General features: G+C 41.7%; 1 protein-coding gene and 1 non-coding gene across 4 annotated transcripts in view; both read left to right on the forward strand.

Annotated features, from left to right (window-relative positions):
• Positions 1-26,394, forward strand: part of Yeats2 (YEATS domain containing 2) — an 88,149-nt gene that overhangs the window by 46,606 nt on the left and 15,149 nt on the right. For all 3 annotated transcript variants that reach the window (XM_055625022.1, XM_055625023.1, XM_055625024.1), the window contains 11 exons: positions 753-911; positions 2,138-2,241; positions 4,622-4,729; positions 5,132-5,314; positions 13,740-13,998; positions 15,906-16,067; positions 17,432-17,610; positions 18,240-18,398; positions 22,249-22,425; positions 24,890-25,070; positions 26,132-26,260. In XM_055625022.1, coding sequence (XP_055480997.1) covers positions 753-911; positions 2,138-2,241; positions 4,622-4,729; positions 5,132-5,314; positions 13,740-13,998; positions 15,906-16,067; positions 17,432-17,610; positions 18,240-18,398; positions 22,249-22,425; positions 24,890-25,070; positions 26,132-26,260 — 1,800 coding nt within the window. The remainder of the gene's footprint in view (positions 1-752; positions 912-2,137; positions 2,242-4,621; positions 4,730-5,131; positions 5,315-13,739; positions 13,999-15,905; positions 16,068-17,431; positions 17,611-18,239; positions 18,399-22,248; positions 22,426-24,889; positions 25,071-26,131; positions 26,261-26,394) is intronic.
• On the forward strand, positions 21,196-21,302 carry LOC129689861 (U6 spliceosomal RNA). The gene has a single exon (XR_008722185.1). It is a non-coding gene; the product is annotated as a U6 spliceosomal RNA (small nuclear RNA).

The following is a 26,394-nucleotide window of genomic DNA, read 5'->3' on the forward strand; positions in this document are numbered from 1 at the left end:
CTTCCTCTAACTCACAGAAATGCTGCCTCTTGAGTGCTGGGATTAAAAGCATATGTTACCACATCTGGCCTGCTTTTAGGCTTTAATGTGCATGCCCAGGGATCTTGCTAAAAATGCAGGTTTGCTTTCAGTAGGGGTTAAGGATGGGCTCAGAGAATATATCTTTTTTTAAGACAGAGTTTCATTATGTATCTCCTACTGGCCTGGAACTTGATATATGGAGCAAGCTAGCCTTAAACTCTCAGAGATCTGCATGCCCCTGCTGGTATCAAGGCATATGCTGCCACACCTGGCCTCAGAATCTATTTCTTTTCCTTTCTTTTTAAATTTTCATGTGTAGGGGTGTTTTGCCTGACTGTATGTCTATGGCACTGTAAGCAGTGCCAGTGAGGCCAAAAGAAGGCTTTCAAAGCCTCTGGAACTGAAGCTACAGACAGTTGTGAGCTGCCATATGGGTGCTGGGAATTGAACCTGAGTCCTCTAGAGGAGCAACAAGTCAAGAGCTCTTAACGACGGAGCCATCTCTCCAACCTCAGAGTCTGTTTCTAATTATTTCCTCAGTTTGCTGGTCCTGGTCAGGATGATGTGCATGGTGTAAGACTGCACACTCTGGGCTCAGCTACACTGGTATGACCGCCGCTCAGTATCTGAAGTGCCAGGCCTGTTCTCTCTTCTGATTTGTTACCTTTGTCTTTGACATTCCTGCTTGAATCATATCCTTATTTTTTCTCTCCTTTCTTTAATTAACAAAGGTTCTCCAATATCAACTCCGAGTCCGTCACCATTGCCTCGTACGCCAGCTTCCACTCCAGTTCATCTGAAGCAGGGGACTGCTAGCTCTGGCATAAACAACCCTCATGTTATTGTGGATAAGTCTGGGCAGGGTATTGCAGCCTCCACGCCAAGTACAGGTATGTATGAGCAGAGTCTCTGCCATCTAAAGGATTTGGTCATTTATTAATGATAAAATCCTAGCACGAACCCTCTGCTTATAAGTAAGTGTGTGTAAAAGGAACTTCATACTGTTTCTCTGAAGAAGATTTGTTGCGAGTGAAAGTTCCGTGTTTAGGAATTAGAATCCTGTCTGCAGTCATCACACTATACTATAGCCCATCACAGCTGCATGGTGCCTCTCAGGTTTTCTGGTGTTGGTTTGGTTTTTTGTTTTGTTTTGTTTGTTTTTCTACATTATTTTATTCAAAAGTATGTTGTTATAATTATACCTAAAATTAGAATACAATCTCATGAATCTAAATACATATTGTAAGCATTAATGTGGCATTGTGTCAAGAATAATGGCATTATGGTAATATATTTAGCCAAAGCATAAAAACTGGTTCTGGTTTTTAATATTCTTTTACTAACATTGTATTAATTTTTCTTTATTTAACCCACCACACATGCTCCAAAAGTGTAATCTTCCTTTGTTAAGGGAAATAGTAAAAAGGGAAATAAAATGAAATGAGTGATTATAAAGTAATGAGGCTGGTTTCTCTACCTCACACTGTTCTTCATGAAGTTTTAAGAATCAGCCACAATTCTTGAGGCAAATTTGGTAGGTGAAATAAGTTACTGATATAAACTTATTGACTATTGATAGTGTAAGTTATTTTTGTCAGACTGTGAAAGCTGTGTGTGGCTGCAGGATAACATGTCTCACATGGTCAGCATTTGGAAATAGGTGCAGCAGAAGCTTCCATTTGCTGGAATGCATGCATGGTGGCCCATTTGTTAAGTGACCTGCACCCTTGTGCTGTACTGTCTCTTCAGTAAGGAGCATAGTAAAGATTTCATTGTTTCTTCTTTTTGTCCTTATAGCCTCTTATTACTTTCCAGGTTAGGCAGGGAATTAGCTTGTAGGGATTAACTTTCTTTTCTTTGTTTCTTTTTTGTTTGTTTGTTTGTTTGTTTGTTTGTTTCTTTCTTTCTTTCTTTCTTTCTTTCTTTCTTTCTGTTTTATTCTTTCTCTCTGTCTTTCTCTTTGTGTTTAGACTTTTAGTGTTTTGGATTTTCAGCCATTAGAAATGAAAGGTTAAGTAATTGGAAACAAGGAAGAATGATGAGAAATGATTTAAAGTTACATTTTGTAAACTTTATTTTGTTAATACATAATTTTTATATCTGTTTTGCTTATCAGGAAGTCCTACAAGCAAGCTCCCAGTGGCCGTTCAAGCTTCCCAAGGGACAGGGTCCCCTATTCCTAAAATTCATGGAAGTAGTTTCTTAACGTCTGCTGTCAAGGTAAATTTAATGCTTTATTACACTGAGTAGGCTCAGCAGGCATACTAGCCAGTGACAGCATTTGATCTTGAAGATCATTTTGCTTAGTTTCTTTTCGGTATAGAAGACCGTTCTTAGCATATCTATCAAGTCATCACACAGTATTATTTGAAAACTCAGTGTTGGGAAGAGGCAGCCTTTTGTACTTTATTAAAAATATTTCTTTAGAGGTTGGAGATTGGCTCTATTGTTTGCTTGCTGCTCTTACAAAGGACCTCAGAGGTTCCTTGTAAGTCCCAGAAACTACATTGCAGCTCACAAGCTACCTGTAACTCCAGCATCAAGTGATCTCTGCCCACTTCTAGTCTCTGTGGGCACTGCACACATGTACACATGCATATTTTCTATAAAAATGTTAAGTCTGGCAGCATGTTTCCTGGTGATACAAGAGCAAACCTTGTCCCCTTTGCACACATTAGCCTTGTAGGTAGTTATTTAGAAGTAATTCTTAACCTCTCAAAGTAGAGAGTAGTTTAAGATATGACCTTTCCCTATCATGATTTGACTTCTTCAAAGATCTGTTCATTATTTGGCAAAAGCACTTCCCTGTTTGGTTCCTGTTTACTCAAGATGGCTGTCTTATGTGGAAGCCTTTGAGATGATGACTCTTGTCTGAATGGCTCTGAGAACATAAATCTATTCCTGGGGAGAACCCAGTCCAACATTCCTCTTACTTAGGTAGCTAACAGCAATCATGGTTTTCTGATTCAAATGAGGTTTTCCTGTAATAACTCCCTCATGAAGATCTTACCTCTACCATTTATTTTAAAATATTTGTTGATGACATTTCATTGCATAGTCAAGAGGTAGTCTTAACTTTAATTCTTCTCCGTAAAGTTCAATTATGGCACATTTTCCCTGAGATTTGGTTTTTGTTTTTGGTAGTGGAGGCGAACTTCAATGGTTTTGTCTTATGTTTGGTTGATTTTCATTTTCTATTCGTACCTTCAGTTTTACTTTTTTTGTGTTTGTTTGCTCGTTTTGTGGTAAGGTCTCACTTTGTAGCCCAGGCTGGAACTTAGGACCTTCCTACCTCAGTGTCCTGAGATCTAGGATTTCCTTGTCTAGGTCATTGTTTTCTTCTTCTTTTTCTTGCTTTGGAAAAAGTCATTTTCCTTTGTATTCCAGATACTGAGTGAAGTTTTCAAGGCAAGTTGAGGGGGGTGGGGGAAGCACATCACTGTTATTTGTTAGAATCATTTATTCAGTGCCTATGCTTTATGAATATAAACCAAAGTACAATCCTTATCCTTTACCATCTGGGAGATGATGAGACATATGAACCAATAAAGAACCAAATTAGGAAAGGGCGTATAGATCGGTTGGTGTTGTGTAACAAGACTTCCTGGGGAGAAGCAACACTTATCTACTCAGCGCAGATAGGTAGCCAACAACAGACCAGAGTCCACCTTGGTGAACCCATGAGTTTTATTCGGGGGACAGAAATGATTCAGAGATAGTTACATCACCAAAGTTCATCCCAGTATGGGTGACAGCTCACAGAAGCCAGGAAACCCAGACCACACTGCACAGCCTTCAGGCAGCTCTGTAGGCTGAAGGGTGTCCTTTCCAAGTGATTCAAGCAGCATGGCTAGCTTCTGCTTCTTCCAGGCTGGCCTGGCCTCAGTCTTTTTGCTTGTCTGAGAGTCTTTTAACAGTCTTTTATTGCTTATTCTGAGAGGGAGGGCCCTAGTGAATCTGCTGGGTTATTTTGAGTTGTTTACCTTGAATCTTCAGGAGCTTCCCTGGGAGGTGGAATGTTTTAATCTCCTGGAAACTGGTACACAACACTGGTAGAATGCTTGCCTAAGGTGTACAGAGCCTTGGGTTTAGTCCCCAGTGCCACATAAAAACAAGAGTGAGGGTGTAGGCATGTAATCCCAGCACTCAGGAAGTAGAGGCAGGAGGATCAGAAATTCAAGGTTATCTTTAGCTAGACAGTGAGACCAACCACTCTACATGACACCCTGTCTTGTAGGACACTTTGGGACATAGATGAGTAACCTTTTGCTGAGTTAATTTCCTTGTTTTTATGTAGTGTAGTCACTGTGTAGTCCAGGCCAGGCTTGAACTAATAGTCCTCCTGTGTGCCTGCCTCCTACGAGGTGAGTTATTACAGGTGCTCAGCTGGGATTGCATGCCACATTTCATTTGCTTTAAAAAGGAAATTACAGAGACTATATGGAAGCTTGGAAAACCCATAATATTGTGAGCCATTTGTTTTCTTTGTCTTTGGTCATTTGTGTTGCTGGATTCAGTAGTTTTGTATTAAGCTTGAGTAGCTGGAATATCTGCAGTCACCCATTTTGGTCTGTTGTGTGATAAATGTCTTTCTATGCAGCAGGAGGATTCTTTGTTTGCGTCTATGCCACCTCTTTGCCCGATTGGTAGTCACCCTAAAGTGCAAAGCCCCAAAGCTGTAACTGGCGGACTTGGAGCCTTCACAAAGGTGAGTGTGTGCACCAGCCCTGCCTGTGTCCTTTTCCGCTCTTATTTTATGGGCCTTATGTCGAGGTATGCTTCCACTTACATAGTGCTGTCCACGTCCCAGGAGTTCAGTGAAATGGGAATTCGGAAGTCCCAGACTGTATGGTTTCTCTCCGCTGCCTTTCCACCACTAGTCACTATGATAAGCGACAGAAGAAGTATGGGAGCAAGTTGAGATCCTATTTGGCTCCTTTACCAGCTCTTAAAGACTATGTTAAGGCAATATTTTACCTTTTTCATGGAGCCATTCTGTTCATACCAAGCTTCATTAATACTGCAGAGAGACTAGACTCAACTGTTAATAGTAGGTCTGTCCTCTTACTGTCCTGTGGGATACTTACTCAGTGTCATTGTTTGTTGCAAGGTGATCATCAAACAGGAACCTGGGGATGCTCCTCATGTGTCCACAACAGGAGCTGCCAACCAGTCAGCATTCCCTCAGTATGTGACTGTGAAAGGGGGTCACATGATAGCTGTGTCCCCTCAAAAACAGGTCATAAGTGCTGCAGAAGGGACGACTCAGCCACCAAAGATACCACCCTCCAAGGTCTGTATCGCTTTGGGGTTTGGGGTAGGTTCAAAATAGAAAGGTTATTTGTCCACACAGTTGACAGGTGCCAAAATGCCTTAGTGACCAAGTTGCTGATCCTGTACAAACCTGTGGATGTTAGCCTGCTTGGAAAAGACCCAGCCAGTTACATACATGTGCTCCTTACTGTCTATCATGACAAGGGTCAGTGTGTGTCAACAGAAGACCCAGGAGCAGTCTGCAGGGCAGAGGGACGGTGTAGCCTCACTCCAGCAGAAAAAGTAACAGCTTCAGGGGGTTTCTGTTTGATTCACATCTGAAGTGGAAGCACTGTTTTGACCTGTAGAGTACTGCACTGAACACCTCCAATGTCCAGGCTGTGTAATTTATTTTGTTTTGAGATAGGAAACTTTAGACTCAAGGCAATCTTCCTACCTCAGTATCACAAATGCTAGGATTATGGGTGTGTGCTATTTGATTCTTTCATTTTATTTATAAATATTATTTATAGATATACCAGAGGATAAATATATGGGGAGCTGTGAAGTAGCATATAAGCTGTATTTTTCCATATACTATATTGTAGTTCTTAAACTACACCTGCAAGGCACGTATTTTTTTTTTTTTTACCTCTGTTTTATAAACCCTGAGTTTGAGGGTCTAGGAGCCTTCCTTGAGAGTGTATGAACATACAGCATACTAGCATATAGCATATATATAGCTAGTAAGCAGCGGGTGGTTTCAAACCTATCTTCCAGCTCCAAACATACCAGAGCTGGTCAGATTTATAGGCTGTTATTTATAACCTAAGCATGCTTTGGAACACGTTAAATTATTCCTGTGTTTTGGCAGATGTTCTAAAGCTATTGGGAATATTTTGTGGTGTTTATATTTCGGCTTCAAAGCACAGCCTGTCTAGGAGTGAATTGTTTTGAGAAGAATATTCCAAAATGGATGACATCATTATCTAACTTGGGTTAGTTAAGATAAGTAGATCTCTCTGGGGACAGAGATGAAAACTTAGGGTTACAGGTTGTTTTTAAAATCTGTAAAGTTTCCAAATTGATTTAATCAGACAGTTCATCTAACATAGCAATTCCTAATCTGTCCCAAACTTATACTGAGTAAGAATTTTGTCAAGGGCATGATAGTCTGCTTTTTCCTAAGCTGCCTGCTGACTCAGATACCCTGGACAGTTGGAAACTGCTGCAGCATTGCTTTGGCCTCCAGTTGACCACTCCTGCCACTCCTGCCACTCCTGCAGTGAATCAGTTGCTGTTTGTAGACACTGCTCTGCTGTAGTCAGCAACAGAGGTTGAGCCCGGGGCCTCACAAGTGTTACAACTGAGCTGAACTTTCTTTTAACTTTTTATTTTGAGTTTGTGCCAACCTGGTAACCTAGACTGGCCTGCAGTCCTCTGCCATAGCAGAGTTGGAGTTGCTGTGATGGTAGTCCTGTGTCTACAGCTGGCTTCTAGTGCTTCCTATTCAGCCCTGCCTTACACGTTGTTCCTTCTTTCTTTTTTAACCTTTCACTTATTTTTTATGTATATATGCAGGTCTTTCACCTTAGTGTGTATCTGTACACCTTGTACCTGCAGTGCTTCAGAAACCAGCAAAGGGCGTCAAATTCCCCTGGGACTGGAGTGACATACAGCTGGGAGCCGCCATGTGGATGCTGGGAATTGAGCCCCGTGCTCTTAGCTGCTGGGCCATCTCTCTAGCTCCTTACACAGTATTTAAAATATATTCAGCTTCATATAGGGATGTAGTTTTTTTGTTTGTTTACATTTATTTATGTGTATAGGGATGGAAGTGTATCAGAACACGTGTCAGAAAGTTAGGGGACAACTTGCTGGAGTCAGTTCTCTCCAGCATGTGTGTCCTAGGGAACAAACTCAGATGGCAGGCTTGGCAGCAAGTGAGCCATCTCACTGCCCAAGGAAATATATGGTTTTACCCATTTCTTTTTTTAACAAACTTCGTTTGTTGTGAATCCCACAGCATGCTGGTGGAAAGTGGAGGACAACCTGTAGGACTCATTTTTCTCCTTCTGACATGTGGACCCAGGGACCAAAGTCAGGTCACTGGGCTTGGTGACAGTTGTCTTTACTGATTGGGCCTAGCTGGCCCCAGTGTGAGCTTTTTAACATATTCCGGGCTACTGATGCCTAGAAGACCTGAAGTAGGTCAGTCTCCACTTTTAACCACTTTTTTTGCATTCTGCCAAACCACTCATCCAGCAGTGCTGTGCCGTCATTCTGTCTTGTCACAGCTCCACCTCTTTACTAGTAGCAGAGTAAAGAGAAGGTAGGTGCTGTCATGAATAAGGCTTACGGATGCCTGAGAAAGAAAATCACAGGGAAGAACTACAGAGAAGCATGAGCAAAGATCCCGCTGTTCGTCTGAGTAGTTACATACACCTCAGACTGGAGATGAGCAGCTGTCCACCCATGGGACTGCAGAAATGCATTCCTAAGAATTAGCCTAGACAGAAGGTACAAAGAGTGGGCGCTTTCCTTTCACACAACTTTAGAACAATAGAAAATCACTTACCTGTTTGGTTTTTGTTTGTGGTAGGCCCCTGGGGTTTTTGTTTTTAATGAAAGTGGGAAGAGGTGCTACCCATAACTAAGAGAGCTGAGGACTGCTGGGCTGTGTATGGCAGAAGCAGTAAGGTATAACCGGCAGACATGAGCACTGACATTTGTTAGCCATCTCAAATTTAAGTGCTCATTACTTCTGTAACCCAGCCAGGTTACTTGATATCTCAGGAACTTAAGTTTATTCATCTTTTGGAAGGCCTGAATGAGAGTTAATGAGACTAAGACCAGTAAAGATTTCCTGAGTATTCTGTTGTGTGTGCTGTGCACTAACAGTATTGAACATAAGGGCTGCGGCTGTGAGCACCTGTCTGTCCAACCTGCAGCTCCCCAGCCACCTGTGGCCAGAATCCTGTGAGTACAGCCCAACACAAAGATAGGAAGTTACTTAAAGCAGCATGACCCTTTTTGAAAATTCTTTTTAACTTCATTTTGGGGCTCTTGAGCAGGAATGTTGTAGATGACAACATTATGAAATCTCAAAAGGATGGACATGGCCACATCTTGCCAACATTTGTGAATTGTTACCTTGATGATAGCCGTTCTGGCTTGGTTAAAATGGAATAATTTTTTTTCTTAGATGTACTTTCACTGTGTAGCCCCAGGCTGGCCTCAGGCTTTCAGAGGTCTGTTTCTGCCTCCTCAGTGCTGGGATTAAAGGTGTACACCATTATCCCTGGCTTTTTAATTTTTTTTTTAATTTGTATGAGTGTTCTTTATGTCTGTGTACACACCTCTGAAAATAGTTTAAAGGGGATTCCAGTTAATGTATAATTTCGCTGGAAAATAATTTCTGTTTAAGTAACTGAGTCCAGGTGGGGTCTTTTTAAAAGTCCATTTCTCTACCTTTATATGTTTGTGTATTAGGGGTATGTGTGTGTACATGTGCCTGCACGTGCACACAAGTGCATGTACCAGAGCTCGAAAGTGAGGCCCAGAGGATGACTTAATCAGTTCTTTCTCCCACCCTCTAAGTCCCAGGAAGTGAACTCACTTCCTCAGGCTTGGTGGCAAGCACCTATTTGAACTGAGCAATCTCATTGCATTAGCCCTTAATTTCTCTTTCTTGCTTTTAAATTTCATATTTGAGATTCCTATTGTTGAGGGTCAGTAGACACATATTTCAGTTTGTACGTAACTCTTTTTCGGTTGGCTGGTTTCTGTTTTGTTTGCTTTGGGTTTTTGAGACCCTGTCTCAAACAACAGCAACAACAAAACAGAAAAAGTTTTAGCCTTTGGCTCTCCTTCTCATTTTCACTTTGCCTTTTGATTACCTTTTTTTTTTTTTTTTTTTTTTTTAAGATTTATTTATTATGTATACAATGTCTGTTTGCATGTACACCTACATGCCAGAAGAGGGCACCAGATTTCATTTTAGATGGTTGTGAGCCATCATGTGGTTGCTGGGAATTGAACTCATGACCTTTGGAAGAATAGCCAGCACTCTTAACCTCTGAGCCATCTTTCCAGCCCTGATTACCATTCTTCATTTGATAGAAATAACTTCCTGTTTGCTGGGCATTTTATAAATTTATTCTCATTTTTTTTTTTTTGATTCTTTGAGTTAAATATTGCCAGTACTTAAGCTAATTTTAAAGTTCAAGGAGGTTGAATAATTTTTTTCAGCTGCCAACTTGGCACTGAACTAGAAAAATAAGTCTGTTTGGTTGCTCTGTACTTAAAAGTGCTTGCTTAGGGATCACTGTCTTCACATTATATCCAAGCTCATGACAAACATGTTTGTATCACAGTCTTTGAAAAGAAACAAGTGGTTTAGTAGATTTTAATGAGGGTGGGCGAGAGGTCATTTGTCTGTTGCTTATTTTATTCTGCCTCCTGACTGATTTTTTTCCCCCTATTCTTTAAAAAAAAAAAAAAAAAAAAGATACATATCTAGTATGATGGGGGAGGAGGCTGGAGAGATGGCTCTGCAGTTAGGAACACTTGCTGCTTTTCCGGAAGATCCACATTTAATCCCAGACATCTACACAACCGCTCACAACCATCTATAACTCTAGTGCCAGGGGATTCAGTGCCCTTCTGGCTTCCTCAGGAACCAGGCATGTATGTAGTACACAGACATAGATGCACACAAAACACTTGTACATATAAAATAAAAATCTTTATTAAGTCTTGGTGAATTTCATACAGTGTATTTTTTAACATATTAATCATACTCTTCCTCCTTACTGTCTTAGTTACTTTTTTATTTCTATGATAAGATACTATGATTGCCATGGCAAGAAGCGTGGCTGCAGGCAGGCATGGCTTTGAAGCAGTAGCTGAGAGCTCACATCAGATCCATAAGCATAAGACAGAGAAAGCTAACTGGGAATAGAGCTTGCTTTTGAAACATCAAAGCCCACACCAAGTGACACTCAGGCCATACTTCCTAATCTTTCCCAAACAGTTTTACCAACTGAGAACCATGTAGTCAAATATATGGGTTTTTGACTACATTTCTCATTGAAACCACTACACCACCCAACTTGGAGTGGGGTGCTGTTGTCCCCATCACCACCATCAAGTCCAGTTTTTGTTGCCCAGCTAGCCTTGGGAGTGACAACCCATTGGTCAGCAGCTCAAAATGGTAGCCTATATTGGCTATGGAGTTTTTATTAGCTAGTACGAATTATCTAGTTGGGATATTGTGGCCCCATTGAAGAGTAACTCCATTAAACATTTTTATATGAGCACAGTACCTATTAAATGAAGCGTCTACGGTAGTCATTTCTGTGAGTTTTTTCAGAAGATCTTTAGTGTTAATTATCGCTCACCACAGTTCCTTCTCTGTCCCACCCTCACAGCTTTCATAGTAGTTTAATTCTTCCTGTTACATTATTCTCCTTTACTTGTTTAATCACTGTGTCCTATCTCCCTCCCTCAATAGTGTACCTGGGCAGACAGCATGCATCACCAGATGGGTGCTGGGAATTGAAGCTGGGTCCTCTGCAAGAGCAGCAGTTAAGTGCTCTTAAGCTCTGAGCCATCTTGCCAGTCTGGTTCATATTTTTATCATATCAGTACATAGCCTTAGATAACTTGGAATGTCTGTCTTACAGATGTACATAAAAGATAATTATCTGTGTGGTTTCTTGCAACCGCTTTTTTTTTTCTTCTTTTAGTCAGTGTATTCTTTCAAAGTTGTTGTGCAGGCCTAGATAGTTTTTCATTCACTATTACTAGTAGGTGATGATACCATTGTTTCTCATACAGCTGCCTACCTGTGCTCTATTTGTAGACATTAAAAACTTTTCGGCAAGAGAGCTGGTTATGTCAGTAACAAGCAGGACGACCTGAGTTTGCTCCCCATAGGCCACATCTAAAATGTTGAGTGTGATGGTGCATAGTTGTAATCCTGGTACTGGGGAGGTAGAGACAGGCTGTCCCAGCTCTAAACAGACACTATAACCAAGGCAACTTTTTTTTTTTTTTGCTCGTTTTTGTTTTTTGAGACAGGGTTTCTCTGTGTAGCCTTGGCTGTCCTGGACTCACTTTGTAGACCAGGCTTGCCTCAAACTCACAGGGATCCGCCTCCTTGTGCCTCCCTGAGTGCTGGCATTACCGGATGTATCTCCACGCGAGCCCAAGGCAGCCCTTAAAGAGGAAAACATTTAGTTGGGGCTGGCTTACAGTCGTCACGGCAGGAAGCATGTCAGAATGCAGGCAGACATAGTGCTGAAGAGGCCAAGAGTTCTACATCTTGATCTGCAGGCAGCAGAAAGAGATAGTGTGCCACACTGGCCATAGCTTGAACAGGACAGTGTCCGAGGAGTGACACCAAGGTTGACCTCTGGCCTTAGTATGTGCACATGCCCCCCCCCCCCACCACCACATAATACACAGGAATGTTCTGATGCGCTGTATACATTAAAGCTTCTTATGAGCATAACTAATGCTACTATGGATATTCTTGTGTATGTTCCCTTGAGCACATATCTAAAATTCTCTATATTCAGGGAATTATACAGAACTTCTGTAGAAGTTATATAGAATTTCTATAGAACTAAACAGAACTTCTATAGAAGTCTGGGGGTATGTGTGTGCAGGTGCCTATAGAGGCCAGAAGAGGGGGTCATATCTCCTGAAGCCAGAGTTAAAAGTGATATGAGCTGCCCCAAAGTGGATACTGGGAACTGAATTCAAGTCCTCTGGAAGAGCAGCTAGCACTCTCCACCTCTGAGCCATCTGCGCAGCCCCAGCTTTTTAAGCAGGGTCTCATATAACCCAGGCTGACCTCCAAATCCTAATTCACCTCCCAAGTGCTATAATTACAGATGAGTGCAAGTGCCCGCAGCCTATAGCCACCTCTGGTGGATGAAAAGTGTACTGTTCTGCTTGACTTAGAAAGCAGGGCCTGTTGTGATAATCTGTACATAAAGGTGCTAGGACAGGACCCACATGGTGGGAGAGAGCTAATTCCCACAAGTTGTCTTCCCAACCTCTGATCTCCACATGTTCAGGCACATGCACACAAAATATACATACACAACAATAAATTAATGAATGCAGGCAGCTTACATTTCTTGTAGACATCTAAAAATACTAATTTGATATTTGTGTGTGTGTGTGTTAGTGTGGGCACACATGTAGCACAGCATGTATGTATATCCACAGACAACTCTGGAGTTGGTTTCCTGCTTCCAACTCTGTGGGCTCCAGGGATGTAACGCAGGTTGTCAGGTTTATGAGGCAAACACCATTACCCACTGAGTCATCTCACCAACCCTAAATTATCTCTCAATTTAACATCCAATTGCTTATTCTGTTAGAACAAGCTCCTTAATTTTTTTTTTTTTTAAATTAAGAAGTGACTTTACTTTTAGAAACCAGTTACAACTTAATTTACTTGGGTGCTGGAATTTTTTTTTTTATTAGTAGGCCTGGAGATACAGCTCATGTGGTAGAGCATGTACCTAGCATGCACAAAACACCCTGGATTCAATAGCCAACACCAGGTAAATTGGACACAATGATACTTTCCTGTAATCCCAGCACACAGGAAGTAGAGCAAGAGATCAGAATTTCTAGGTCACCCTCAACTAGATAGCAAGTTTGAGGACAACCTAGGATACATGGAACCCAGTCTTAAAAAGGCTATTTTCAATTAAGTATTTTGGTTTAAATGTTGCCTTTTTTATCAAATGTTTGCCTTTAAGGAGGGAAGGATTGGGAAAATAAGGAGGTTATTTTTCCCAGAATCAAATGGAAAGTTGTCACATGGTGAGGAAAGAAAAGATCACACAGATGGGCAAACTACAGAACTTACGAGAATAATCTCTAAATGGGGTAGAGTTCAAATTCATGAGGAAGTTTATTGCAGTTTTCATAATGTGATGTTAATCACCTGCCTCTCCAGCAGCAGAAAATACTTACGTAGGAATACTGTAGTATTCCTGTTCGGCTCTGCACTTGGTCAGCTGAAAGTGATAATAAATATAGCACTGGAAAATGCTTACGTTACCTGTTAATATAAGACTGTACAGCATAATCTCAGTTCTGTGTTTATTAAAGTAAACATTAAAAGGAATTGGAAGTAAATACATTACGAATATTTTATTTGTTTGAGAATTGGACTTTGAAATATAAAGTATTCCTCTTACGGTCAAAACTTTGAAAAGCAGCTACCACTCACTAAGCTTTTATTTTATGGCAATACTCAAACCATAAGAGATGCTTTTCTTATGTTCCCAGGAACCCTTGTTTGGGAAGTCTAACCCTTGTTAGACTTCTATGTGGCACCACCCTACCCGCCCCAACCCCTGCTATTGCTTTGTTCTTGCTGGAGCAGAGTGGCCCGTGGAAAGTGACATTGTTTGACTGTCTTCTGTCTTGAACAGGTTGTTGGTGTGCCTGTGGGCTCTGCCTTACCTTCCACAGTGAAGCAAGCTGTGGCAATCAGCAGTGGCCAAATCCTTGTTGCAAAGGCCAGCTCTTCCGTCACCAAAGCAGTTGGTCCAAAGCAAGTTGTGACCCAAGGAGTTGCCAAGGCGATCGTGAGTGGAGGTGGAGGGACCATTGTGGCTCAGCCAGTGCAGACTTTAACCAAGACTCAGGTCACAGCCGCCGGGCCACCGAAGACTGGCTCCCAGGGCTCAGGTAACTGACCTTCATTAAGGACCTTTCAGCTATCACTGTGTGGAATTAGCAGTGATTTGATTTGCTATTGGGTTCTAATGAGGGAAGCCACAGTAGTTGTACTGTCAGTTTGTTTTCATGGAATATTTTACACAGAGATCTTTTAAGTTTTTATTTTATGGATAGACTGTAGTTTTCTTTGTACGCAAAATAAAAACTAAAGGTATTCCTGATACTGCCTTCAGGTCGCGACTCATTCTCCCACTTTGAGTTATGCTCCAGACTTAGAACTCTGGCATGACCTGTGTCGGCAGTATTTGAAATGTGTAACTAGTGAACTCTACCAAGCAGAAGTGTGAGCACCTCAAATAAGCTTTAACCCTTAATGTTTCTGAGAGCATGAAAACAAAAAGCTGAACTATTACATGTTTACTCTAGAAGTCTTTTGTTTTTGAGGTTTATTTATTTTTATTCTATGTGTGAGACTGTTTTGCCTGCATGTATATACGTGCATGGTATATGTGCCTGACTCCCATGGAGGCAAGTATCAGGTTGCCTATAACTAGAGTTACAAACAGTGCTGGGAGCAAATCCTAGGTCTTCTGCAAGAGCAGCAAGTGCTCTTATCTGCTGAGCCATCATGGCAGTCCTTTTTTGGAAGTCTTGATGCGGTTGGTGAATGAGACTTGAGAAGAGAAAAAGTGTAGCCAAACTGGAGATTTGGGGGCTGGTAGAGTTCGTGTTTTAGTATTAAAATAGGCAAAAAGGGGACTGGTGGAAAGGTGGCTCAGCCATTAAAGGTGCTTGCTCTTCCAGAGTTCAGTTCTATACACACCCAAATGAATAATAAATCTTTAAAAAGCTTTAATGTTAGAAAGCTTTGTATGGTCAATAAATAAGCCTTATTTCCTTCTGTGGCCATAGCACCTAACAAGAGTTAGCTGCACCTTTGTTAAGTCATGCCCACAGATACTTCTCAGACCAGGATTCTCCCGCCTGTTTCTGCTGGATCAGTGATAGCTGCTCTGTGCTGGCTCCTTTTACTATTCACGTAGGAGTTGTGCACAGTGCCTTAGTGACACTGAAAATAATTTCCTGTAGTCTAACAGAAGTTTCTCCAGTAAACTTGTTGTTTTTAGTTCAAAAAACAATTGGGGGATTATTTATTTTTATTTTATGTATATGGTGTTTTGCTTTAATAAGTATCTGTGTACCCTGTGCATGAAGTATCCTCAGAGGCCAGAAGAGGGAGTCATATCCCCTGGACCAGGAGTTGGAGATGGTTTTGAGTTAAAAATAGGTGGTGGGAATTGAACCCAGGCCATCAGGAAGAACAGTCAGTGCACTTGAATTGCTGATACAACCCCTAAAATAATAAGTGCATAAGAGCCTGGCGTGGTGGTTCATATTCATAACCGCAGCACGTGGGAGAGTCATGAATTTGAATCCAGCCTGCTTTCTGTGTGAGACCTTTTTTTTAAAAGCAGGGGAGGAGGCAAAAGATAGAAATGCCAGGCTGTGATGGCACACACCTTTAATCCAGCACTCCGGAGGAAGGGCCAGGCGAATCTCTTGAGTAAGAGACCATCCTGGTCCCAGAGTGAGTCCCAGCTGGCCAGGACTACACAGAAAAACCCTGTCTTAATTAAAAAAAAAAAAGAAGAAGAAGAAATGGTCAGGGCTTGTAGAAATGGACTCAACAACATGCAAAATTTATACTATAGGCTCAGGCTTTGTATACAGCAAAATTTGTGGAAGGCTTTTCTAGTATGTAAATTATTTTTAGTTTAGGACATTTAGGGAATGAACTAGGTTTATTCTTTGCCAGTGTTTTTAAAATATGTGTTATTGCTCCATGTTTTAATTTTAGAATGTTACCCATAGTTGATTATCTTCTTGTTTTTCCTTTCCTCACCTCATCATTTTAGTAATGGCAACCTTGCAACTACCAGCCACTAATTTGGCCAACTTGGCAAATTTGCCTCCGGGCACTAAGCTGTACCTAACCACGAACAGCAAGAACCCTTCAGGAAAAGGGAAGCTGCTGCTGATTCCTCAAGGAGCCATCCTGCGAGCTACAAACAATGCCAGTTAGTCCATCATTGCATCCTTTGGTCCCTGAGCCTCTGCGTGGGTTCATCTTGTCGAGCTGAGGGCCTTCCGTAACTGAGCCAGGAAGCGTTTCTGTAATTCTGCTTGATGGTGTAATGGAAGAATTTGCCTGAGTGGATTTTACACATACTTTGACTGGAAAGTGGATTTAAATAATCATAGTCTTAGGCAGTGACACTGTTGTTTGGGATTTTCTGCTTACAGTAGCTGGGTTGTTTTCTTCTGAAGCAGATGTGTTGGGGTAGGAACCATTTCACCCTGTGGTAGTTTTCAGTTTTATTACTCAGTTTGGAGGTGAAATTAGAATTCCAGGTTCAGTCTAAGTGTGTGTCTTAAAGCCCCAAGGAAACCAAGTAGTTTATTTAGTTACATAAAACTTTGGCTTGGACAGTGTGGTATTGGGAAGTGTGGATTTCCTTCTGAATTGAAGTATAAAGGTTACAGTAGCCAGCCTCATTAGAAATGACTTGTCTGTTGGTAATCCATCTTAAATGACTGCACTTTGGTCATGCCCAGTCAGTGCTTAGATTGGAGAAATGACTGATCCTTGCTTGCCCAGTGCATTGTGTAAGCCACTTGCTATTTCTGTAATGGGTTGTTGCCACTTATTCTGGTATATTCTTCTCACACCCAAGTAGTGCAGGGTCAAAAGGATAGGTAAAGAAAGGCCAGCCTCCATATTCCACCATGGAAGCAGAAGGCATCTCTGGTCTGCACTGTCCTCAGGGTCACAGACTATTGAGAAGGATTATGCTCACTGTAATCAAGGTGGGGGGTTGTTGAATATATGTGTAGAGGCCAGGTACATCACCAGCATGGAAGGAAAAGACTGTGAAGTGAGATCTGAAAAAGATTGGGAACATAGAGCCAAAGATGGCTAATTTGATCTAAAAACACGTTTAGAAAATATTAGCATCTGCTCTCATCTTATACAGTTAAATCAAAATGCTGTCAAAGATAAAATCTTCACTGTACTCAAAAAGTGCTATTCTTGAAAGTATCAGTCAAGTCCTCTATCTGGAATGCTTGGGACTAGAATTTGATTTTTCTTTTAAGACTTTAGAATATTTATTTGGATTTTATTCAGTAATCATGTATAATCCAACAGAAGCTGAACTCTAATGTGCACCATAATCCAGGACTTTTAGTATTATTTCAGGATCCAAAATGTTTTGAATTTAAGATTTATAGATTATAAATGCTAAAGGTGTAGAAGGATTTGGCCTCTCTCATGGATAAGCAGGCTACAGAGAAATGGGAGTGTGGGCAGAGCATCGGTGCCCATGTGTCTTTCCTGTTGAGCTACTTCCTGTGATGTTCCTGTCAATCATTGTGCTTGCAGACCTCCAGTCTGGCTCGACTGCTGCTGGTGGCAGTGGCAGCAGCGGTGGTGGTGCAGGAGGGGGAGGCAGTGGAGGTGGCGGTGGCAGCGGAGCAGGAGGAACCCCAAGCACCACTGGCCCAGGAGGGGTGTCCCAACACCTGACTTATACATCCTACATCCTCAAGCAAACTCCCCAGGTCTGGGAAGTGTATACCTGATCTTGTAAATTAGTTAACTACTTGATAAGTGCCTTTAATTATTGTTGATTTCCCCTTATCATTTTAGCCATATTATAAATCTGTACTGTTTTGAGTTTGTTTTGTTTTGAGAGATGAAAAGCTAGATTCAGAAAGATTTAAATAATTGATGTAAGACCTTCCTGCTAAATAAATGGTAGAGTCTGGATTTGAACCCACATCTTTCTGCCCCAAAGAAAGATTTTGCTATGCTAATTTTCCCCGCCCAGCCCATGAGGTAATAAGCAGTATTAATGTACAGTTGAAAAGTCTGCTTTTTCAAAGGCAAAGCCAGAGACAGTATCAGGCTATGGTGTTCCTTCTTCTTGTTTCCCAAGTCTTTATCCTCCTCCAGGGCTGTAGTCAGATTTGGTCCAGACATTCTCATTGAAGAGGGTCGGAATAAATCCAGTTGCATTTTAAACCCACTCTGCAACTGCAGTGCAGTCAAGTAGGGTGGGTTTCCTGGTGACACTCATTTGGCCTCCACTTGAGATGCGTTGTGTAGAGTGCAGCTGAGACATTGCGGCTTGTAGTTGGAGACAATTGGAGTTTAATGTATTTTAGTGAATTCTTTTCCCCCAACTTAGGGTACATTTTTAGTTGGCCAACCATCACCCCAAACACCTGGAAAACAACTGACTACTGCATCAGTTGTTCAAGGAACACTGGGAGTCAGCTCATCGTCTGCACAGGGACAACAGACATTGAAAGTCATCTCTGGACAGAAAACTACTTTGTTTACACAGGTAAATACATACCCATCTACATGCTTAATGCAAACTTTAGAAAATCCTAATGAAGCTGAGGTTACATAGGAAATTAAACAGCTCAGAAAAAGATTAAACCTCAGGTTTAGGAATGTATAATTAGAATGAGGAAAAATTAATATCAAGGGTTGTTCAGATATGTGAGTGATGCGATCTTGTATAATGATAGAGGGTAAATTTGATGGTAGAGGCCAAAGGGGGAACATGGCTAGCTACAGAGGCTATACCTGTGAGAGGCGACAGCCATCTGCTTCCACAGAAGACACAGGCTGCTCAACACATGGACATTTCTGTGGAGAGGTTTCACATGAGAGGCCATGGTTAGTGGACTAGATTACTTCAGCCACAATACGACATAGTAAGTGCTGTGCTATGTTGGCCTTCATTTAAAAAGAAAAAAAACTTTTATTTACATTTCTTATATATTTTTTTCTCCCTATTCCACCCCAGCCCCTTCCAACACCCCAACCCCAGGTAGGAGTGAGAAAGGATTAGTGGGAGTAGGGCCATAGTTCTCTTAGGTGCTTCCTGCTGGTTAGGGTTATAGGGTTCCTTGGAGCCAGTCCAGTCCTCGTTTCAGTAGATCTCCAACTTCTTGTCACACAGCAGCTAGGAACAGCAAGGGAGAGGCAGGAACAGCCTTGATCTTTCTACAGCTCCATTCTCAGGGCTCTGGCATTTATTCTCTCTCCAGAGTCAGATTTAAGCTGTCTACAGCTGGCAAAAAGCTCTTCTCAGAGCTGGCGTGAGGCAAACAGTCTACTGCTGTGGACCGTCTGAATCAGTCCCACATCCCACACCTGGGACCAAAACAAAAACATGTTTATATCCACAACCGTGATAGATTGGGGACACATTTTCTACAGCATTATTTTGTTTGTTTGTTTGTTTGTTTGTTTGTTTTTTCGAGACAGGGTTTCTCTGTGTAGCCTTGGTTATCCAGGCTGGCCTTGAACTGACAGCAGGTGGCTTGCTTCTGTCTCCCATAGTGCTGGGATTACGGGCGTCAGCCACTATGCCCAGCTTCTGCACATTCTTATAGATAAACCAAAGAAACAATGACAGGGTTTTGACTGGGTGCAGGACTTCATAATCTTCCATGAGAAGATCATGAATCACAGGAGCAGAGAGGTGCAGAGCAGTATGAAGGCGCCTTTCTCAGAACATAGGTAACTGGGTCCTTGGTTTTGTGTTTCTTTTGTCGGATATTTACATTTTCTGTCCTTTCTATTAATTATAAGGCGTTTAGCTTTTTTAAGTTTGTCACATTGTTTTCTTGTATATTTCTGGAGCAAACCATACTTGGTTTTTATGTTTCATCCTTTATTACTGTGGAATTTAATTTAATAGATTTTGTATAGCATTTTTCAGGAGACAATATCAGTGGTTATTATTATCTGTCTGGTTCCCTTAACAACAGCTTTAATTTATTGAATGAATAAAAGTCCATTGCTGTTGTTTCTTTGTGAAGTTTTGGGGGCTTGTTTTGTTTTCTCTTTTGTAGTTACTTGTTTACTGTTGGGCTCATCAGCTAGCTTTTGAACACAGACAGTTGACTTTTTTCTATCATTGTTATAATTTTGGTACTGGGAAGATATAGTAGGTTGTGTTTAGTTTACTGTTCTCAACTTGTGTACGCTTTTCACTGCTGTGACAAAATGGCTAACAACTTGAGGGAGGGAGAAAAAGAGGGAAAGAAAAAGGTTTTATTTCAGCTCACAGTTCTAAAGTACAGTCTAAGGTAGACATCCTGGCAGCTAGAATAGGACTCAGCTGGTCATGTTGCCTTTCCAGTCAGGAAGCAGATGGGTCAGTGCTAGTGAGATCACTTTCTCCTTTTTATGCAGCCTTAGCCATGGAGTGGTAGCGCACACACTTGGAGCAGGACCTCTCACTTCAGCTGACGTCACCTAGGTAGTCCTTCATAGACATCGAAGTTTGTTTTCGTGTTAACTCTAAATCCTAACAAGGTGACAATCAAAACTGACCACTGTATGAAACAATTTTTATTTAGGGATCAAAACAAAGATCCACAGTGAAGATTGAATAGCATGAATATTTATGCATCATACTGTTGATGACAAAAAATATATAAGGCATGAAGACTAATAGCAACATAGAGGGGACTTACACGGGCTGGAGAAATGGCTCAGCAGTTAAGAGCTCTGGCTGTTCTTCCAGAAGAGCTGGGTTTTGTTTGCAGCACCCATACAGCTCACAACAGGTGATCTCTAACCCCAGGTCAGAGGATCCAGTGCCGCCTTCTGGCCTCTGTGGGCACTGCATGCCCATGCTACAAATACACTCATGCTGGCAGAACATTCAGGCACAAAAATAAAAAATAAAATAAATAAATCTTTAATAAAGTGAAAGAACTTAGAATTATAAGAGGGGAAACTTAATTTCTTTTTTGAGACAGGCTCTTTCCATATAAAACAGACTGAACTTGAACTCACAGAGACCCTCCTGCATCTGCTTCCTGTGCCGGTTATCCTGAATTCAATTCTCACCGTCAAGCCAATAATAATGATAATAATAACTGAGTAATTCCGTTAGGCATGCTGTTGAATGCCTGTAACTTGGGCTGTTAAGACAAGAAGATGGTGAGCTCAAGACTAACCTGGGTGCATAATGAGACTCTCCAAAAGAAGTTGAGTCGGCATGACGTGTGTTTTCTGTTCTATTTTAAAGTAAGGATTTAGGGTGCCAGACGCTCAGTCCCAGAACCAGACTGAGTTGGGGCCTTCAGATTCTTGTTTTAAGAAATCGAAAGAGTGTGTTCACTTCGGCACCACATATACTAAAATTGGAACGATATAGAGAAGATTAGCATGGCCCCTGCACAAGGATGAGATGCAAATTCGTGAAGTGTTCCATATTTAAAAAAAAAAAAAAAAAGAAAGAAAGAAAGAAATTGAAAGTGAAATTTGTGGACCGCAGTGGCTAAGTTTAAAGAGAGGTATTTGTTGACTGGACTACATGGCACATGCCTTTAATTCTAGCATTTAGGAGGAAGAATCAGGCAGGGTTTTGTAAGTTTAAAGCCAGCCAAGGCTACACAGAGATACCCTACCTCTAAAGAGATAAATAGATAAATAAAAAATAATATGCTCACTCTATATCTGTCTTAGAGCACCATTAAATTTCCTGAGTGAATCTTGTCCCTCCCAGGTTTAATATCTTATGTTGAAAGTCTACCTGTCCTGGGGAGATAGGTAAAACTGAGTTCAAATCCCCAGCATCCATGTAAAAAGAGGTGGAGGCACTTGCTGTAGTAGCCTGTTCAATCCCCATAACCCGTGTAAAGGTGGGAAGAAAGAACCAACGTCACAGAGTATGGCATGTGTACAGATGCCCCCCACCCAAAATAATAGTAATTAAAACAGTTTTTCACATTGGGCACGGCCATGCACATGTAACCCAGATGAAGACCCCAGAGGCGCAGACACTGAAGGATGACTGGGAGCTGACCACTAGTCTAGCTCCAGGGTCAGTGGGAGACCCTATCTCTAGGAACTAAGGCAAAACCCCTCTGGCTTCCATATGTGCACATACATCACATCACACACCAAACAATAAGCTGCAGAAATGCTTGATGAAACTTAAGAAAACATTGGGTCTGGTCTCTTTTGAAGATACTAATTACAATTAGTAAAAATATATTTGTTTCATTTGATTGTAAGAACCTCAGGTTGTAAAAATTAGCTTGTTGGAAAGGTTCATACATTACCCCGTGGAGTCTTGATTGGCAAAACTTTCTTAAATGTTTTCAAATGCAGATGAGGACTAAGTTGTGCAACTTTGTCACTCAACCTTTTGATTGCTGCAGGCAGCCGGTGCTGGGCAGGCTTCCCTGGTGAAGCTGCCCGACAACACCCTGAAGTCTGTGCCAGCTGCTTCACAGCTCGCCAAGCCCGGGACCACAATGCTGCGAGTGGCAGGGGGTGTGATCACGACTGCTCCCTCCCCGGCGGTGGCCTTCTCAACAAATGGTGCCGCACACCAGGTGGGGGACAGCAGCACAAAGCCCACTGAGACCATGAAAATGGGTAAACGGGACGGCTGCGGGCTATTGAAAGCTCCAGCTGTTGGTTTTTCTAAACATTCAAGTATAGAATTTGCGCAGCATGAAACATACCATTTCTAATATATAGTTCATGGTTCTTACTTTATTTGCAGGGCTGACTAACTCATCATCAAGTCCCAGAACATTTCATTGTCCCCAAAAGATAGCATACCAGTCAGCAGCTCCTTTCTAATCCCCTTCCCTCCAGCCCTATGCGGAACACTCAGCTTCCTTTTCTATATTTTTATTTTAGGTAGGTGTGGGTGTGGGTTTGGAGATCAGAGGCAACTTGCAGAAGGCTGTTCCCTCCTTCCACTGTCAGGCCTTGGCATCCAACTCTGATTGTTACTCATGAGCCATCTTAACTGCCCAAGTCTTTCTAGGTGGATTTTCCTGTTTAGAGAATTTTATATAAATGTAGTATTGTACATGGCCTTTCATATCTGGCTGCTTGTGCTTAGTGTGAGTTTTATTTTGTTTTGACACAGTCTCCCTGTCTAGCTTATGTTGGTTCTTGCCTCTGCCCCATGAGTTGCCAGAGTTACAGGCATGCACTACCATACCTATCTACATAAAGTTTTCAGGATTTTTTTATGATCTAACATCTATCAGGCTTCCATTTTTTCTATCTAAATAATACTCAGATTTATGGATTTTTTTTTGTTTTCATTTTTGACGGTCAGGAATGCTGCTGTAGACATGTGTATACACATTCCATGTTTCTCGTTTACAGACCTAGGAGGAGAATTCCTGGCTCATCCAGGGACAAAGGGATGTGCCATTTTATGCTCCTGCCAGCCAATTAGAGTTATACTTTCTAAATCTTTGTGAATGTGTGATGTATGGGTTCGTGCATTCCACTGTAATATAGGCCAGTTCTCTCCTTCCACTGTGGGTTCTTGGAATTGAACTCAGGTCACCAGGCTCTTGTGGCAAGCATCTTTATTATCCACAAAGCTATCTCAGCAAGCCACATTTCCTTGATAAAATCCTGTGACCACAAATACTATTTTGATGAAGTCCTGTTTGCTTGTTTTGTTTTGTTTCTTTTCTTTTTGGTTTTTTGAGGTTTTCAAGGTTTCTTTGGGTAGCGCTGACTGTCCTGGAACTTGCTTTGTGGACCAGACTGTCCTCAAACTCAAAGAGATCCTCCTTCCTCTGGCTCCCACGTGCTGGGACTAAAGGTGTGCACCACTAGGCTTGGCCCTGTTTTGTTTTCATTGCTTATTTGTTGTTGTATCTAAGAAGCTGCTGCTTAGCCACGCTTCTCGGCTTAATTTGCTCCTTCTTGAGTTGGCTACAGTTTTTTATATCAGGTTTCAGAACTAAGCTTCATTCTTTGTATATAAATACCTACCTGATCCAACATCATTTGTTGAGAATGTTTTTTTTCCCCCCTTTAAACTGTGTCTGTCAAGCCTGTGGCAGCTGCTTCTCTTGTGCCTGATCATGGTTGTGCTCCTGAACCTTGCAGCCTTTGGATGCCGTGTTCACCAATGCCACTTTCTTTTGGCTCTTGAAGTGTTCTGCAATGTACAGTTGTTCTAGTCGAAGTTTTTTGCAGTACCCTCCCTTTTGAGTCTTGCTGTATTATCACCCTCCCTCTCAGTTGTTTTAGTAAACCTCATTTTATTTCACTTATACACTCTGAAAATATGTCCTACTTTTTTGGCATTGAATAGCCTTTTCTAAAGTTATATAAGGCTGGCAAGATGGCTCAGCAGGTAAAGGCTCTTGTTGAGCAATGCTGGAAGCCACATTTGGATCCCCAGGTAAAGAGGAGAACCCGCTTGTCTTCTGTTTTCCACGTGCCCTTACTCATGCACACCCACACACTGATAGTAAATCCATTTTTTAATTTAAAGTATATTCAGTAAACCTTTTTTATTTAATAGCTGCAAAGATAATTTTCCTGGCCTATGTAAAAATACAGGAATTACTAAATTAGAGAAATCGTCCTATTTGTGTGTGAATGTGAGGTTACAGGTATATACCATATCCAATTTATGCCATGTTACCAGTCAAAACCAGGGCTTTGTGCAAAATAGTGTTCTATTAAGTGAGCTACATCCCTCAGGCCCAAGAAACCATCACATATAAATAAAAATAAATCTTTTAAATTTTTTTTTAAAAGGAAACTTTTGAAATTGCATGCCATGGGCTAGGAGGTGCTTTGGGTTATAAGGGCATCTGCCACACAGCCTGGCAGGAGGAGAGAACTGACCTTACAGATTGTCCTCATGCACCTTCACCTGAGTGCCATGGTACACATACCTACATGTGGAAACATGGCATGTTTTATGTAGTGGTAACTAAGAGTTGTTTATTGGTGGGCTGTGTATGGGCTGCTGCCCTGTGTAACTTACACTGCTGTCTTCCCGATTCCACTCCTGTCTCTGAGCAGTCTGAAGGATCAGGCCCTGTGTCCTCCTCTGTTGGTTCTATAATCAAAACTCCTGGGCAGCCACAAGTGTGTGTAAGCCAGGCCACCGTGGGAACCTGCAAGGCCACAGCTCCCGCTACCGTCACTGCAGCATCCCTGGTGTCAACACCAGGCTCCATCTCTGGGAAAGCCACGGTGTCAGGTAAGTACAATGGCGTTCCTTCTCTAAGTCTTCCATTAGGCCAGACTGTGTTTGGAAGGTGTTCATATTTTGTATAATACATCATTAAATACTCCAGAAGTACTTTTAAAAACCACATTTAGTGTGGGGGTATGGGAATGAGAGGACAATTATGGAGTTGGTTCATCAGGCTTGGCAGCAAGCACGCATACTCTCCATGTACTTCTGGCTGTCTTGGAACTCATTGTATAGACCAGGTTGGCCCAAACTCTTCAGGAAGAGATATCTTCCTGCCACCACTGCCATCATTTAGACAAGCCTTTTGAGGTGCTTCTTTTTCTTCTTTTTTTCAAGTCTTGCCTCAAAAACAAAACAATCCCTCTTTTCCAAAGCTGGGCCCCAAGAAGGTTAAGGAAGCCAGGCCTGCAGTGTATACATTCTCTTACATAAACACTGAAATGGTTTTTAAAATAATAATAATTGTTAACGTAAATAATGAAAGAGGGTGGGCAAGCAAGGGCACTCACTGAGCAGTAAGTGACACTAAACACGACTTAGTGTTGAGTCAGAACCTTCGTCCCTTTTTTTGCTTTCAACTGCTTATCATACAATATCTTATATTTATGGTTGTGAGCCTAGCCTTTAATGGCTAAGCCGTTTCTCCAGCCCATCATACAGTATCTTGATTAAAACTGGGTCATACTCCAAAGGACGTATCTGAGCAGCATTTACTATTTGCTGACTGGCCCTGCTTTGACTCCCTCTGTACGTTTCTGTTAGTTTGCAGAATTTGATTTGTTCTGGTTTTTGTTGTTGGTGGTGGTGGGGTTTTTTTGCAGAGTTTTCTGTATTATTTTTGTTTGTGTGTTTGTTTCAGGACAAGGACACTTGAAAAATAAATTATTGTATCAGTTTCATTGTGAAATCTCTGTCATCCATTGCCTCCTGCATCCAACTTTGTATTTAGTAAAGGCTCATTGTCCTGCGAACTTCCTTGTGGGAGAAACCAGGGGTGGCAGAGATGACAAGAGCTTGAAGAAAGTGTCTGACCCGTACTTGGTGTTTTCTTCCCGTTTACTTAGGATTGTTGAAGATTCATTCTGGTCAGTCCAGTCCCCAGCAGGCTGTCCTTACAATTCCCAGCCAACTCAAGCCACTAAGCATCAACACCTCTGGTGGAGTGCAGACTGTCCTGATGCCTGTGAATAAAGGTGCGTTCCACCCTTGTCCTGCCTGGCCTTTAACTTTTAAATTATATTTTGTTTGTTCATGTGCTTGAGGGTATGCGTGTGTCTCTCTGTGTGTGTGTGTGTGTGTGTGTGTGTGTGTGTGTGTGTGTGTGTGT

This window comes from Psammomys obesus, unplaced genomic scaffold (assembly GCF_907164565.1).
Source record: "Psammomys obesus unplaced genomic scaffold, mPsaObe1.curated_primary_1811, whole genome shotgun sequence".
Lineage (NCBI taxonomy): Eukaryota > Metazoa > Chordata > Mammalia > Rodentia > Muridae > Psammomys > Psammomys obesus.